At 39.8% G+C, this 18270-nt stretch overlaps 1 protein-coding gene across 1 annotated transcript in view; it reads right to left on the bottom strand.

Moving 5' to 3' along the window:
• LOC106013577 (upstream stimulatory factor 2) overlaps window positions 1-5863 on the bottom strand; it is an 18444-nt gene extending 12581 nt beyond the window's left edge. The window contains exons 1-2 of the mRNA XM_013089699.2: window positions 5714-5863; window positions 4012-4082 (exon numbers count right to left, since the gene is read on the bottom strand). Of these exons, the coding sequence (XP_012945153.2) occupies window positions 4012-4082; window positions 5714-5745 (103 nt within the window). The 5' untranslated portion in view covers window positions 5746-5863. The remainder of the gene's footprint in view (window positions 1-4011; window positions 4083-5713) is intronic.
• Window positions 5864-18270: the final 12407 nt, after the last annotated feature.

Below are 18270 nucleotides of genomic sequence, written 5' to 3'. Positions count from 1 at the left end.
GGGGGGGGGGGGGATTTAAAAAACTATTCATTCATGGTTCGGGACCTTGAACTACAGGTTTTCATCTACTATGACCAAACTACATGTATTTATTGCATACATTCATTAACAGAGTTACGATATTTACTTTTCTGTAGAAACATCCCAATCTCAGGAGGATGCAAGAAGATAAGATTTTGAAGGTAAGATATTCCACATGATCTCCCCCCCCCCCCCCCCCCCCCAATTCCAAGTGTGTCTGGGCTAAAGAAGAGGGGGGAAAGATGAGAAGCAGATTGATCAGGTCATATTTTAGACAGATACATAGAGGAACCATGCCACAAAAATGTAGCTGTATCTTTATACTGATCCCGTTAAGTTCTTTGAATCAAAGCCCAAGACAAACATGGTAGTATTGGAAAAAAGTTGTTTTTTTTAATTAGTAAAGCAAACAGTTTATTGACCACCAAGGACAGCTTCATTCTACCAGTCCCAGCACTTTCTGCACAATCCAAGTTCTCATAATGATCACAAAGTCCGTTGAACAGTATTCCCATAATATGGCGAGGCAAAGACATTCAATTCACAGCTCAATGACCAATGTTCAAAATCAGGGACCAAAAACAGACAAAGTTGATGGTACAACTATCATTTGAACCCAAGAATATTTTTATCTTAAAATCTAACAATCAGAGAGTTACTTTCATTGAAATTTACAATTGCAGGGGGGGGGGGGGAGGAGGGGATATTTTCTGAACTTTTATTCATTTTATTCAAGAATCAAAGTCTCACAAAGAAAAGGAAAACTGTCACAATGGGCCATACTTCACCCTTCCTACTGAACCTTACAAACACATGTGATTTAAAAGATGATGTATACCTGGTACTCCAACAAGTTGAAATCCAGACACAAAGCGCAAACAACAACCCGATAAGAAGAGGACTTCACAACAACAAAAAACCCAAACTTTCTGGGTTGAAAACAAAACCACAGCATGACACGAACTTGACAAAATAGCTCTTAAAAGGTTTGTAATTTTTGGTGTCAAAGACCCGGTAGCTCTTGGCACTGCAACCCTATGCCATGCCATATATTCGTAATTTGATATCTAGTTGGGTAGTCCAACTGATGGGCCGTACTCAACGGAACCCTTTAAGGGCAACAACAAAAAATCCAGAACATTCCAGACTCTATGGAAACAAGCACATGGGGACTCAAAATTTTTGGATCACTTTATTTTACCACAACAAATTCCTGAAACTACGAAACCCGGACAATGTTGGAAATCCAGAATTCCAAATTTATCTTGAAAATCAGCTCAGAGTATGATCAAAGTCCAGCTGCCAGGGAAAGTCGACTCCCGAGCAAAATTGGGAAAGAAGGTCAGGTTGGTACACACTAAACGCAGCACTTGGTGGAGCCAGCTGACAACTACATAATAAAACCAATGTATAAGTTCCTTTCTGGGTAGTGCAGAGACAGATAGATGTCATACACACATTCTTCCCGAAAGTTCATTACTTGACTTTTGTCGCTCAACCCACAAGCAAACTGGCACAAAAACTAAACATTCAATAGTCTGCGTAGATGAACAAAAATGACAGTAGTAGTGGGTTTCCAAAATATAGTGCACTGCAATTCAATATAAAATCAGAGCTGTAACAGACACCAGATAAAGGAACCTAAGGAGAGTAAAGAATGGTACGGTCATTTATAAAGTAGAGCAAAATATATTTTCCTTAAACAATCAAGGACGATCACACAAATTTTGTAAATATGACATATTAATTAATGTAAAAAAACCAAATGAAACATCCCACGAAACAAAGCCCTCAGCATCAAGCTAATTTACAGAAAAACCACTTCAAAATTCAACGAAAAATTGAACCTTTAAGAGAGACCAACAACATAATTTCAAAAGTATATTCAGACATCACTTTTGACGTCAAAGATAACAGATAACACACACACATGGTACAGTTCGAAAGAAGTTTCAGAAGTATCCAAAATACATCTGACCCACAAAACTCAGATCATGTGGCCAAGCCAACTACTCTTGACTAAAACACACAACTTGCCAAGACAGAGAAAGCACAAAGTGACTGGCAATAGTCAAAGGAGACTAGGAACCAAGAAAAGCAAAAAAAGCACATTAATATTAATCCTCCAAGCATCTCTAACAAAAGACCTGTGGTGTCAGGAGAAGTTACATAACTTCACAATGGACCACTCAACTCATTATGTTGGAAAACAGTTGAACCTGTGTAGGACGGAATCACAAGGAAGCCAGAAAAAAATCTTAGACATTTTCCGTGGTTAGGCTCTCGGACTTGCAACCGTAAAGTCGTGGGTTTGAATCCTGTCAGGGGCCCGAAATTTTGTCCTTGGGAAAGGCACTTTGCACAAATTTTCCTCACTCCACCTAGGTGGAATTAAATGGGTACCCGGCTATAGACAGCGAACGATCTTGTCAGTTTGATAGTGCTTGTGCGGGTGAAATCCGCAGCTTGCACTGTATGCTTCCGCTGAAGCTGAGAGTGTTTCAGAGTGTTCTCAGAGGGTCTGCTGAGGTAATAAAGTTGTAAAGCACATAGAGCATGCTCTTGAGCATGGATGTACACTATATAAAATAAATGCAATTATTATTATTATTAAAATTTAGGGAGGAGATGGAGGGGGATTTCAAAGGCTCAGCCAGTGAGATCAAGGGTCGCATGTCCGGTCAAAAAACAGTGGTCAAAACTCCATACCTCTTAACTGCTGTCCTTTCTGATAATGACATTCACTTATCCAATTACCACCAGTGCTTGCAGAAACGACAGAACATCACCTTTGCTTCCACCCTTAGCCCCACCCATCGGTGTAACAAGTACAGTCAACCAATCCCATCCCTCACTACCATGTAACAACGATTCAAGGAGCTATTTTCTCGGCTGGTTGCATGATCATAGTGGCAGGCATTGGTAAATTGGTAAAACTAATTTTACACCTCTGGCTTCTGGCTACCAAGGAAAGTTTCAGTGGTGGCTCGCTACTCGAGCACTTTCACTGGCACTTGCGAGATTTCACACCCAACCCATCCTGAGCATCTGCATCGCTCAGGCCTCACATGATGGGGTAACATCTACCCCCAAGTTGCACCCCTGCTCCCCTCCCTCGCCCTGCGGCATGGCTCATGGCTTTAGGTTTAGAGCCGGCAGAAGCAAACTTGCGAGTTTCATTTCTAATCAGGGCTGAGCAGGTAAAACATTTTCATCTTAGATAGGAAAACCATTGGACGGGAGCGGATTTTTCTTTCCGTTTCCGCGTTGGAAAAGTTTCTGTTTTATACAGGTAATTAAAGAGGAATTTATCAGGGGGGGGGGGGGGAGAAGGAAGATTCCGTTAAGACAGGTTTCCATCAAAGTAGGTTCGACAGTACATGAGAACAGGGAACCCAGACAAGAACACAGACCAACAATTTCAGAAAGTACATGATGAAGTAGAGCTCATCCTGACAGCCCAGTAGCATAAGATTCCACCACAAGCCATTTCATTTTGAAAAGTGACATATATGACGATGTCTATCACTGAGCAGTCCATTTGTGAAGGATTAGAGTTAACATGTATGGTGAATGATATAATATATTATAAAAAAAGCGACTCAAATTACTGCCGATTAAATCGGCTTCAACACCACAGAACAAAACTAACAGCCGATTTAATTAAATTTTTCATCAACCATTGAAACTTGGAGGGTTAAAGCAGAGAGACAGACAAAAGAGAAAAGGAGAGCATGAGAGACAGGGAGCTACAAGGAGGGAGCTAAGGAGAAAGAGAGAGAGAGAGAGAGAGAGAGAGAGAGAGAGAGAGAGAAGAGAGAGAGACTGACAGACAGACAGAGAGAAAGAGAGAGAGAGAGAGAGAGAGAGAGAGAGAGAGAGAGAGAGAGAGAGAGAGAGAGAGAGAGAGAGAGAGAGAGAGAGAGAGAGAGAGAGAGAAACAGACAGACAGACATTATAAAACACTGGTTCACATTGTGTGAAGCATACCTAGATCTGTGTCCACTGATGCTGTCAGACGCAGCTCATCCTGGTCGGCAGAATCACTGCTCTTGTCTTGACTGAAAGATGGACAAAACGGCGAACATATCAGCATTACATACTGCACTCAACATCAACAACAACGAAAATTTAACATTCACATTCAGCAGTTGACAAAAAAATGTTTGTTAGAATTTCAAAAGTAAAAGGAAATTTCAAATGAATACCCATCTTGCAATATTTACAAGTTCATATCATTATAAAAAGCCATGGGCAGCCAACTTTTCAAAAACAAAAAAAAACAAAAAACATTATCCACATGTCGGGTCAAGTTGGTAAGCACAGGCCAAGACAAGTAACCCCTTTCCAAACCCTTCACTGAACATGTTCTGCATTCAATGAATTCAAGCTATTCAAAGATGGACTTGCAGCAAAAACCTCTCCAACTGACTTAAAAAGGGCTCCATTCTCAAATAATTCCCAAATCTCAAACATGCAAGTTCAGAATTTTTCTCCAACGTCAGCCGTAGAGTATATGAGGACGAACAAGACCAAAAAAAAGACCAGATTTTCCTATACCCAAAAACAGACTTCCGTTCTCAGGGTCCCAAAAAGTAAAAGAATTTTATAAAACTAAATATATTAAGTACCAGCATATAATGGTATTCAAAACTATCAAACAAGCTTCTTTTTTATCAAGTAGATCTAGATCTAGTATCATTTCATACAAAATCAAGCTCATTTGAAAGACTTTGTAGCCTATAGAAAAATGGAAGTCTTGTTTCCTGACTATCCTTTCGAGCTCCTCATGTCTAAGTAGGTCAATTTCTTCTATAATTTCATTGGACGAACATCTAGAGCTACCAACTTGGCATGTTTTGAATGAGACGTATGCCTCGATTACCAACCAACGCAGGCAGTTCTAGAAGAAGGCCACAAGAAACGCATACAAACTCAAGCAGACTGTCGCACACACACTTGACCTGCGTGAATGGGGATCCGACTCGGGACCCGAATTTCACTTAAGATGATGCGCGGTGCACGTGCGATGAGCCAGGGGCTACACTGATTCGGTACCAGAATGAAGGCGAGGTGCCGAAATAGGCTCATCGGGCAACATAAACCCGGCCCCCGCAGGACAAGGGTTAACGAACGAAACTACAAAATCACCTACAATAGGCCTAGAGGCTTAGAGTTGAAGCTGAGGCTTGGGTTAGGGTCAGGGTTAGGGGTAGGGTCAGATCTCTTCTTGATTTTATTTTGTTCGTTTGGGGAGATCGCTTGTTAAGGCTACGGAAGTCCTCAAACATTACCATCATACTATACTATACACTACAAGCTTCAGTATCACAGTACAGTAACAGTGTCTTCACTTCAGTCAGGTTACTGGATCTAGAGTAGATATCTAGATCTATCTGAAGGCAGACACTGGGGTACTGAAAACGCATTTCGCGGACTTAAAATGTAAATTTAAAAAAATATCATAGATCTAGAGTCTAGTATTAGAGAGGGGCAAGGATGGAATGGTGAGAGCAGTGGACAGTAGCTAAATTTAGCCTCGCCACGTGCACTAACACATGCATGAGAGACTCACTATTATTGAGTTGCCCCCATTCGCTGACATTACACTCAAAGTATCAAGGTGAACGTGGATACATGGTCCATAATATGAAAATCAAATACAAATATTCATTTTGAAACATTTTGATACCTTGCATCAAGAGCTTGCTCTAACATTTCCATGATATTCTATCCAATGTAAGGTTTGAATTTGCCTGGAGACACCGAGAGCTTGATCACGGGGCCAAACAAGAGGTCATGTGAGATGAAAACCTGAACATGTGACAAAAATGGCGTCTTCTTACTGCCCAACCTAGCGCAATGGTTTTAGAAAGTGAGGACTATTTCTTTAATAAATTTAGCTAAACCACATTTTGAAAAAGGATACGTCAGGCTATATCTAAGTATTTTAAAATAATATTTTATTTTAATTCTGAATGATTCGTTGATTTATAAAAGTTAAAAGTTCTAGTATATAGAATTATATTTCTATGCGGAGTTATAAAATTATGAGTGGAAGTTTCCGCAAAATCTCACGTGATCTGATCTTGAGGTGATGAATGAGAGAAAAAATACGTCCCCTTTTTTAGACTCCACTTCAAGGCCGACCCATTGTATTTGGATAGGTTCTTTACTTTAAAAAAAAGGGGGGGGGTTGTGGGAGGGCATCATGTGTACTTTTAAGTTATGCAGCCTTATAACAAGGAAGCACAATTATGGATTTTTAGGGAAAGGAAAAAGAGCGAAAAAATCGTCTAAGTTGAGATTGAAAATAGACCTAGCCTACATCAACACTGGTGTGCCTCGCTGGGTGTATGTGTGTGTGAGAGAGAGAGAGGGGGGGGGGGGGGGGGGGGGAGAGAGTTCTTGGTTTCACCTTGTTTTGTTTGGTTCTTTTTTAGAACTGTTATAGTGCGGTAAAAAATGCGTGGCGCAAAGTATCCTCAAATATCTTTTTGGGTTAGATATAATCAATGTCACCCATACTTTGAACAGCAAGTGCCTCAATTTGTCTTAACTTAATCATAGGCCTATTTTTCCACAAAAGTTGAGGCTAGATTTTTAAACTTTTCTTCATAAATTTATATAAAATAGGCCTACTACAAATCTCCTTCACGCGGAAAATGGAATTGTTCACAGAAAGCGAGTGACTGAAAAGATGGGCGAGAGGGGGCGAGAAAGAATAGCTGAGATCACAGAGAGAGAGAGAGAGAGAGAGATGATTAAAAGAGAGACAAATGATTAAGAGATGGAGAGGTGGGGGTGAGAGAGAGGGGGGGGGATAAAGAGAGAGGAGGGAAGAGACATGGGGAGGCAGAGGGAAAGAGATTTGAGAGAGAAAGAGAGATCTCACGAGAGAACGAAAGAGAGGGTGTGTGTGTGTGTATAAGAGAGAGAGAGAGAGAGAGAGAGAGAGAGAGACGGGGGGAGAGAGAAAGACAGAATAAACGAGAGACTGAACTACATGTTTTACGGTACAGTGGCGTCCAAAAGAAACTTGAAAATGTAATCACCCAATCATCGTGTTAAAGCCTTGCACTACCCACTCTTGCAGCATGCCAGTTTAAAGCTAAATAAATCCTGCATCATCTGACACAATATTATTTCACTTATGTTCAGAGATGCTCGAGTCAAGCTTTGCAAAATTGGACAAAATCAAAGAAACGTAGAAGTGTGTTCGCGCGTGTATTGAGTTTCATCAACGTTGGTGGAATGGATAAGTTTTCAATATCAAATGAAAAGAAAATTTTATCGTCTTTGCAATGAAGGGCACCTTCTTTTTTTATGCATTTTCAAATAAGTTAAAAAACAGATAACTTACAAATACCATGATGAACTTAGACTTAACATTGCATGTGCTCATTAAAATGATTTTGTTTTTGTTTAGGAGCTATTGGTCTTCTTGTAGAGCACAAACCTTTATGCACATGGCTGTGTGGGTTAGATTTTGGACGAATCATCTGTCAGTGAGGAGCAGAGGCCGAAACTGCCATTTTTGGGGGATGATGGTCTAGGACAGAAAGAACAAAATCGTCCGCATGTGAATCAACGGATGGCTTGCTTTAGTTGACTACATCGCGCAAGTGTTGGAATGTCATGTCTAACCCTTATTTCCCTCATGGTGTCATTCAAGTAGACATTTCCATTTATGGCGAATCACTTTCTCATTGGGCCAATATTATCAGGAGACAATTCTTGGAAAACAATATCATATCAACGATGGAGTAGTCACCAGTAAATAGCCTGATATATGAATTCTACAGGTATGTGAAATCCCATGAAACAGCAGCGGAAGAAAACTGACGTTGCTCCCAATTCAAACCCTTCGTGTGCAGCCGTCTGTGACATCTGGGATGAAATGACTGATAATTGTCCAACATTTAGAAGAGTCGGTGCACTACACCAAACCAATGTCTCCAACGCAAAATAACAATGAGCACATAATTTAATTGTAAGTCCAAGTTTTTGTGGTATTCGTGATTGCTCTGTTTTCTGTTTTGTTTGAAATTGAAACTGTCGACATTAAATTTATATTGTTTATTGCAGAAAAAAAATTATCCATTCATTGGATATAATGCAATGTATCTATTCTATCAATATTGATGGTCCCCTATACACGCGCGAAGACAACGTTTCTGTGATTTCGCACAATTTTGACAAACCTGAATTTTTAAGGTCAGTTTTGAGTGACCATATTATCATCTCGAGCATCTTTTATGAAATATTATTGTGTCAGAAGATGCACAATTTATTTAGCTTTAATTTGGTATGCTGTGTGAGTGGTCTGTTTTTAAAATTGTTTTTGACAAGTGAAATGATGAACACTGCCTTTGCTGATGATAACTAATTTCACTTTTTGTTTCAAGTATAATGATCAGTAATAACAGATACAGTGGAATCCTGATAAAGCCAACTCTTGCTTACAGTTTACAGTCAACACCTCACTGTGGTCCCGTTTCTTAATCTTACCTTCTTTGTTTAAGTGTTCCTGATAATGTACAGTCAACCACTTGAGTGTTAACCTAACGTAAAGTCAACAATTTAAAATTTGGGGTTAAATCCCAAGATGAATTCATTTAAGAAGAGCTATTTAGGTCCTGAGCTAGTGGTGAACACACCTCCAATTACTTTGTCCATTCATTATCTCTTGTTTTGGTGACAACTTTAGAATTATACCCAATGAAATTGAGCTACCATCTTGTTACCAGGCACTTTGTAATTTTTTAGCTAGCTGTCATCTTCAATTTACAATGGCGAGTAGTACAATGGATAAAGTCAACCTTCCTCAAAGTCAACACTTTTTTCGGTCCTAAATTCCACTGTAATTCGTTTTTTATTTGTAATTAAGGCGCTTTTGAAATAGACACGAGTCTCAATTTTTTCCTTTTATAAATTGGTAAGAAAGAGTGCATGCAATATTTTGCTTGAATGATTTACTCTGTTATTTTTTTTAGTAAATGCAGAACTGCATATTATTACATTATGGGCATACATATGATAATAATGATATATCCGTGTATGTGTTCAGCGCAATGTACCAATCTTAAGATTGCGCTGCACGTTTTAACGATCGTATAATTGCGTGGCAATCTTAAGATGGTCGGGCAATTTTATGATTGCGCTGCGCATTTTAATTGTATCATTCTTGTGAGCTCTTCAGTTTTTATATATCTAATTTTAATTTTAATTTTCATATTTTTGCACTTTTGAATTATTTATACATGTATACGTGAATGTTCCTTGATGTGAGTAAAAGAATAAAGATGGAAGTGAATTATACGATCGTTAAAATGTGCAGCGCAATCTTAAGATTGCCGCACAATTATACGATCATTAAAACGCGCAATCTTAAGCGCCGATCTGTAAATTGCGCGGAACATATGCATGCTCTTCATGAATATTATGTGAAGCGCATGGAACAATGACTGTAACATGGAATTGTGCTATATAAATGTCATATTATTAGTATTATATAAGCGAACATTGTAATACTACACAGGGGGGGGGCGCAAATGTAAGAAAAGTGTAAGGGGGGGGGGTGTCAAAAAGTCCCCAAAACGGTGTAAGATTATACGTGTATTTGAACAGCCCCTTAATGGTTATGGGTTAGGGATTTTGAGCCTGTTCAATTTTTCAATCCGTCAAAAGTTGTTCTCATGTCTGCTGATATTTCATGTTTGACAATTAGTGTCCCTGGTTTTAGTGATGTGCCAGCATCTGAGGTCCAGATGTAGAGCTACTTCTTGGGTTTTTTTGTTGACATTTTTCTTTCCTCTTCTACAGCTGAAAGGTTCAGAGATTATATTTTTTGGTTGTTTTTTTTTCTGATTGATGTGTATTGTTTTCTTTCCAAATAGCTACACAACAAATTACTGGTACCAATATGTTCTGTTTTAAATTTTTCTGTACATAAACCATGAAAATTCTTGTTGAAAAAGTGCAAAATATGTCGCGAATGGTGTTACGGTAACTTGCATAATTTTGCACTTTTCTTACATAATTTGGCAACCTATGTTTGCATAATTCTGCGGGGACAATTATAAAGGCCGAAGATTAGAGGAGTGACAAGAGAGTAACAAACACAAAAAAAGGAGGAGAGATAAAGACAATTGATGTTTGATAGGAAGGAAGGAGCAAACAACACCAGAGTACCCGGCAACCACCCACGGTTTCAAGTTTGAGCAAAGAGAAATATAATGCATTGACACAATAACGACCATCTAACGTACAGAAATAGCAAGACCGATAGAGAGAGAGACATCTACAGGACTACAGGCAACATGTGATTCTGGTTAGAAAAACTATCAATTAGCCAACAACAAATGTTTTACTGTTTATTTTCAATCTTCAAATTATTTATACTGTATATCAAAGCATGAATCCATCAATACAATTGAGCTGCAGGACTCAAAATAATCATATACAACTGAACCTGCTCAAATGACCACCTGTCCAAGACAACGACCTGTACAAAGAACCACTGTCCACTTTTACCCTTAAATCTTTTTCTATCCAAGCCTTTTTACTATACATGTAAAATGAAACAGTCCAAAAAGACAATCTGTCTACATGACCACTTTTCACCTTGACAATGGATGATGATCATCTTGGAAGGTTCGACTGTACACAACATGAAAGCAATTTGTACAAACAGGAAACCCCGGAAATTAAAGCGGAGCAAAGGAAAGGTAATGGAACAAAAAATGCAAACACATCTGAGTTTCAAAGACGTTTAAGTTTAGTTTTAGTAGAGGTTTTATGGCGCTCCTACAGCATAAGGTCATATATGAGAATGAGCGCCAAGAGGTGGATGTCAACAGAGAAGTCCTTTTACAGGGAATCAGGCTCTAGCTTCAACTTCAACAGTACAAAGTCTGCTTCTTTCGACTATGCAAGGCATCCCGGAAACAGCGGGTCACAGAAGTGTGACAAACACACAAAAGAAGTAGAGGAAAAATGATGATAGAAAGGATTAGGAAAGAAAAAGCAGCATTTCCCTGTAGCAGTTCTGGCCCAGTATTATGAGCATGACATCAATGAATCATCCCATTTAAAATTCTACTGTGCATAAGAACATGATTAATGTCCACCCTTTGGGAATGGCCTAAAGACACTTCAGTCAGTAGCACTGCCCCGGGGGGGGGCCTTTCCAGTTTTAAGAGAATTGTATTAATTGTCCATAAACAATGCATTTGAATAAGCTTTGTCAGAATTTAAGCGAACAGTCATTTTTTCTCGTAAAAAATTAATCAAGAGCGCATCATGTTGAAACTTGTTTACTAAACCCGTATCACTTACAGTTGGCTCTCTCCCAGTCTCAGCAACCATATTGGGGAAAAAAACCCAGAACGAACTCACAAAGACCCAACATATCATCATGCAAGTGAGTGTAATTTGTGTCTTTAAGTTTAAGTAGTTTGATATATTACAGAAAGAGTTTTACAGCGCTTGCAACTTATTGTTTGTTAGAGTAAACAGAAGCACATCAAAAAAATAATGGGATGGACACCAAACTAATCGATGCACAAGTGTCTGCACAATAAAGATTAATCTTTTCTGACTTTTCTTACCGTAATAGTAGCCTACAGACTAAGAGACACTGATTGTTAAACTGATGACTGTAAGAACATGACTAAAGACAGAAAAGTCAACATAAACCCTTTGACATAGGACATCCTAGCTCCTGACATACCCAGTTGGATAGCAACAATCGTAGGGGTCAGCAAATCATATGAGACTTCATGAATAAAAAATTTCATACTTACGCCAAGAGAGAAGCCCACAAGCTGACTGCAGACATCCGCATGTGGAAAAGAAGCTTTCAAAAGTAAAAAAACGAGGGAACTTCTATCGGGATAGAATTGGTCTCACTGGCCATAGCAGAAGCCACAGGTCATATTATTATATTATTACAACCCTTTAATTTTTTTTATTTCCGTACTACAAAAAGAAATATTTTCCTCTGTTGATATATTTAGTCATCACTGGCCATTGACTGACAAACTACAGTCGAACCTGCCCTGACGGCCACCTCTAATAACGGCCACTTTCCATTTCCCCCCTTGCGTTTTTTCTAATATATATGATTTAACTGTGTAAAACGGGCACCTGTCCAACGCGGCTGCGGCCATCTTATTTTAACCCACAACCCCTATCCCACCAAGCAATAATACCTGCCTTAGACGGCCACCTTAGTGACTCCATTACGTTTTGTCATAAATTGTGCATTGGCCCCTGGCGTTGTGGGCGAGCCGTCATAATCCAATCCCCTGTCGTTGTTGTTAGGTAGTCCCTCCAACTGATCCTGTTGCGTAGGCCCCTCCCACTGTTGACCAAAAGGTAACAAATTTTCAGCCACTGGTGAGGTAAGCGTGTGATCCCTCATGACCCATAAGCCCCGCCCAGAACTCACACCCGAATTGTAAGTGAGATGAGGGGTCACTGTTTACCCAGTCTGTAACAAAGTAACAATGGACGTCAACACGAACTTGTGACAGAAGCGTCGCTCGTTCTCCTGGTGGTGGAGACCCATGTGTTTGTTTTACCATACACTCGGTCCTCCTTGTCTGACTCATTTCGTTTTATTGTCGCCCATGCACAAAAGCAGCAACAACAACAACAACAAAATAATAAAAAATAAAAAAAACCCAGTGAAAACAACAACAATAACAAAAACAATGCAGCTGCCTTTGGGTGGGACCTCAGAAAGGAATGGTTAGTTTTCTTCATCTTGATCAGTCCTGCCTAAGACAGCCACCTGTCTTATACGGCCACTTTTCTCCTTGACAATGGATGGCCATCTTACACAGGTTCGACTGTATTATTATAATTACTATTACTATTATGATGTTTTGATACAAAGCAAAGTGCAAAACCAAAAACACTGCACGCATGCAGGCTTTGTCACAAGGTGGGAAGAAACATACCATACAAAAGCTGTTGCTAATCATAAAAAGAAAGTTAAAAAGTTTGTCATTCATTTTTCGCACTCTCCTGACTAGGAACTAACTAGGAACATGATTACGGCAGGACATTGGCATTTACAGACCGAAACAATACTGACAGAACAAAAATACTGCACAAGGAATCAATGGAATAAGATGGGATGCTAGGTCCTGCAAATGGCAAAAAAGATGTTCTTAAAATACTTCCTTCGTGTCTCTCTACAGTCCGGATATTCTGCAAATATGTGTCTAATGGTGAAATCTGTGTCACATCCGACCTAAAACGATTTCTCAACTCCCTGCAGGCTATTAACACAAACACGCAACAAGGTAACTCTATGGAAAACCACAGTCTGCATACATGAAATGAAAAATATGAGAGGGTACAGTCCTTTAGCGTTGAAGTCGAAACATTCATACTGATGTAGATTTTTTTAAATGATAAAAATATATGACCATTCTTGAGTCCTACATCCTTTCCAACCTAAGGTTCACACACAATTTAACAGTGATTTCATGAGCTGATCTGTTCATTCAAACTCCCCCCCCCCCTCCCCCCTCGGGCAAACAGTTTTTCCATCATTTCACGCTTTCATCAAAACTTATCACATCCATCACAGTGAAGATGCTGAAAACTTAAGAGCGAGTCACAATATCAAAGAAGCTAAGCATCTACCTCAAATTCAGTCTGGGGTAAATTGACAGAGACATAAATAAAAGCAAACTGAGGTAGTCGTGCATAGGAATATAATTAAGATGAGTACAAATCATAGTCAATGCATCAGTGAATAACAACATATCACCAAAATACATTATGTATGAAGTAGTTTAGATCTCCAACGTGCTTTTTTTCTGAACCAAGAAAGATAAAGCACACTAGATCTTATATTCCACTATATATCTCTTACTCTACAGCTCAACTTTCACTTGAACAGAATAAAACCAGAACTTCCCCCAATGTGTCCTTTGTGTGACTATGCATATGAGACAGTGGAACATCACCTTTTCCACTGTACAGCCCTAAATGACATCAGAGCTACCCTTCTCCCTCCGAGACCTAACTTCGACAACACACTCTACGGAACATTACAGCAACTGCAGCAAACCAGCACTTATCACTACATGGCATTGGACAGAAGGGCAAGAGCCCAGATGTTGCTGGATCGATAACAACAACAACAACAACATCTCTTACTCATGATAAACTTACAAAGCATACCTCCAGTAACATAATAATAATAATTTCTACTTAATAATACTAAAAACAGCAGCTGTAGTTTCTATGGCTTGCAACACATTACGTATGGAACGATGAGATAGTTCTACGGGTATTGTTTGCATGCTCATCATACTAAATACTCAAATTATAATTACATCATACTCTAACGAACTTCTTCAGTAACACATCGGCAAAGCTAAGAATTTCACACTCATGCCTCACTTTCGGAAAGACCGAGGGAAGCTGATGTCTCAAGAGGATCAGAGAGAGACAACAACCTGTGTAGAGCCCCAGTTACACACAACGATAAAATGTATCAGATTCGTCGTATGAGAGAACTGTCCGTTTTATCGCGGTTACACGCAACGATAAAATGTATCAGATTCGTCGTATGAGAGAACTGTCCGTTTTATCGCGGTTACACGCAACGATAAAATGTATCAGATTCGTCGTATGAGAGAACTGTCCGTTTTATCGCGGTTACACGCAACGATAAAATGTATCACATTCGTCGTATGAGAGAACTGTCCGTTTTATCGCGGTTACACGCAACGATAAAATGTATCAGATTCGTCGTATGAGAGAACTGTCCGTTTTATCGCGGTTACACGCAACGATAAAATGTATCACATTCGTCGTATGAGAGAACTGTCCGTTTTATCGCGGTTACACGCAACGATAAAATGTATCACATTCGTCGTATGAGAGAACTGTCCGTTTTATCGCGGTTACACGCAACGATAAAATGTATCAGATTCGTCGTATGAGAGAACTGTCCGTTTTATCGCGGTTACACGCAACGATAAAATGTATCAGATTCGTCGTATGAGAGAACTGTCCGTTTTATCGCGGTTACACGCAACGATAAAATGTATCAGATTCGTCGTATGAGAGAACTGTCCGTTTTATCGCGGTTACACGCAACGATAAAATGTATCAGATTCGTCGTATGAGAGAACTGTCCGTTTTATCGCGGTTACACGCAACGATAAAATGTATCAGATTCGTCGTATGAGAGAACTGTCCGTTTTATCGCGGTTACAAGCAACGATAAAATGTATCAGATTCGTCGTATGAGAGAACTGTCCGTTTTATCGCCGTTACACGCAACGATAAAATGTATCAGATTCGTCGTATGAGAGAACTGTCCGTTTTATCGCCGTTACACGCAACGATAAAATGTATCAGATTCGTCGTATGAGAGAACTGTCCGTTTTATCGCCGTTACACGCAACGATAAAATGTATCAGATTCGTCGTATGAGAGAACTGTCCGTTTTATCGCCGTTACACGCAACGATAAAATGTATCAGATTCGTCGTATGAGAGAACTGTCCGTTTTATCGCCGTTACACGCAACGATAAAATGTATCACATTCGTCGTATGAGAGAACTGTCCGTTTTATCGCCGTTACACGCAACGATAAAATGTATCAGATTCGTCGTATGAGAGAACTGTCCGTTTTATCGCGGTTACACGCAACGATAAAATGTATCAGATTCGTCGTACGAGAGAACTGTCCGTTTTATCGAACTGTGGTGTCTGATTACACGTTCCAATCTATCATTAAGTTTTCTTTCGATTGAGGAGATTGCTCGTCACAAAGCCACCATGTCTCTTTGCGACTAAAGCGATTTGCCTGCACTCTATGTAAAAGTGTCGAGCTCTGGACCTAATGAATGAAAGGTGAAACTGTACCTCTAGATCAGGAGAGCCCCCCCCCCCCCCTTTCCCCTGTACATTTTGATTTAAGAGAACAGCGTCTTTAGAAAAGGGTGGCCAAGCTGTAGGCCTACCGTGTTGCGTGTAGAACCGGAAGCTACAACTTAACTGCAGCAGATGTGCAACGCACTGAGTGACCTTGATGCACAGCTTCACCCTTGACGATCAACTAAACAATAAAATTGTTAAAATATATAATAACGCACCAACTCAGGTTCTCCTCGAGCAACTTTGCTTGTTTTGAGACGCTGATTCCAAATATGAAATCAGTTTTTACCTACGATAATTATTTAAAAAATTTTGAGTCCTGAGTTTCGTTCTGCGCGGCGGCAAATTTCAATGTGAATCTACGTCACAGTGCGTCTCCCTCAAGTGACACCGTGATCACACGGAAAATATCAAGCAGCGCTTGATTTTTCGACTGAGTCTCCAAACCATCATTCAAACTTCCAAATTTTGTACAATGTTGGGGTTACATCTAACGTTTTATCGTATGATCGCTAGATCGTCCAGTTTTTGTACAATTTATGGTTACGTTTAACTGGGCCTTAAGAAAGCAAGAAGAACATTCAACTAGCTGATGACTGGCACAATCAGCAAGCCAACCTTTTCTTGGATCCTGGAGAGGTAGGAGCAGCTGTGACAGCATTATATCGTCTGCAATGATACCTACTGTCCAACCAAGTAAGTAAGTAACTTTCAGAGCAGTCAAGACACATCAGGTATTATAAGTCATGTAAACAATTTCAATTAGGTCTTGTTAGACACAGAATTAATTAGTCCGAGGTTGCAGGACTTGCTCAGAAAAAATATTAAGACTCTGATCTGATCCAAACTCCAATTTTGAGCAGGTCAGTCAAGTTTGTGAGCAATTGTAATACAGCTGCTGTCCACAAGTCACTTGTCATATTTTCTTTCCAAGGCTTGAAATACACAGCGGAAATTTGCCTTGGTGCCTTTTTAATTTTAATTTGCTGTAAGGCACTTAAAATCAAAGGGTCAACCACGACAACTTTCGCTGTGCCCTTGTTAAAAAAATACTTTTTAAAAATAGATAGAAATGGTGACAATCAAAGGCAGTGGCAATGACTGAATCAATTCAGTCGGTACAGTGGGCCTACATAATAATGTGGTCTTTGAAGGGGGGGGGGGGAGGCGGAGGAGTGGAGTTAGGCAGCTTGGTCTCACCTCGTCTCATGCCCTCCTCGCCAGCTCCGACCTTCGACTGATCCAATGGTGAACGAAGTCTCACGAAGAGAGGCACAAGCATTGTCGTTGACAATGGCGAAAAATCTCAGAGGCCCCATGTGCAAGTTGCCCACGTTAAAGATCCCTTGGTGGTCTAAAATCAATAAGAGTAGGCTTCAGCCGCCACCCAGTGAAAAATTCAAAATTTCCTGCTAACTGAAATGTTTAATGTGTCTCGCACGCTCATATGATTATGACCTTATGCTGTTGCAAACGCCATAAAATACTTACCAAAAAAAATAAATCATCCTATCAAGAAGAGCTAGATCTAGTCATAAAGGCATTTAAGTCAAGATGCAATTGTGATCATTATTTGATTTAAAACTGATTTTTAGTGCTTTCATTTTTATGTGAAATTACTGTGATTTAGTTAGTTTTCATAATTTTCATTCATGATTTTACAAACTTTCCAATAAACTCTATACTTTTGCAGAGAGCAAGAATAAATTGTATTGCTATTTATACAGTGGAATCCTGTTATAACGCGAGGGTGGGGACCGGAGCAAAATGTCCGTTATAGCAGGATTCTCGCTATAAGGGATCCAGTAATAAATTCAAGACAAACTGTAAAGTAGGCCTAATCTATGAGTTTGGTGTTCTGTTTATTTCCTTTTGCTATCTCCCCTGATGATAATTTTGTTTCAACATGACCTCTAGGTCTTACTTGATCAAAATTCGAATTAGGTTTAAATTTCTCTAGCGCTAAATCTAGCGATGTGGACTGCAGCTCGGCTTTGGAGATCAGAAAGAAAGGGCTCTGGGCTAACTCGCTCGCTGTGTTTTCCCCCACCCCACCTCATGACTCACCCTTTGGTGCATTCCGTCTGCTCGTTCACGTCACACATTCACTCCATCCATCACATTGCTGTGACCTCTCCATCCCTGCATCGGAGAAGTGAGAGGCATGGTTGGCCTCGATAATCTATACTAGGCTTACGCTGGCTTATCACGCGATGCGTTCTGCTTGTCTGCGCAAGCCACACCCTCCCTACTCAGTCGCTCCGGCCTTCATTGTTGACGCACATGGGCTCTCCTTTTCTTTGTTTCGCTAGATCACCAACAAGTTTCTCAAAT

The sequence above is a fragment of the Aplysia californica genome, unplaced genomic scaffold, assembly GCF_000002075.1.
Source record: "Aplysia californica isolate F4 #8 unplaced genomic scaffold, AplCal3.0 scaffold01021, whole genome shotgun sequence".
In the NCBI taxonomy this organism is placed as follows: Eukaryota; Metazoa; Mollusca; class Gastropoda; order Aplysiida; family Aplysiidae; genus Aplysia; species Aplysia californica.
The sequence above is the reverse complement of the archived record's forward strand: the minus strand, read 5'-3'. Positions and strand labels throughout refer to the sequence as shown.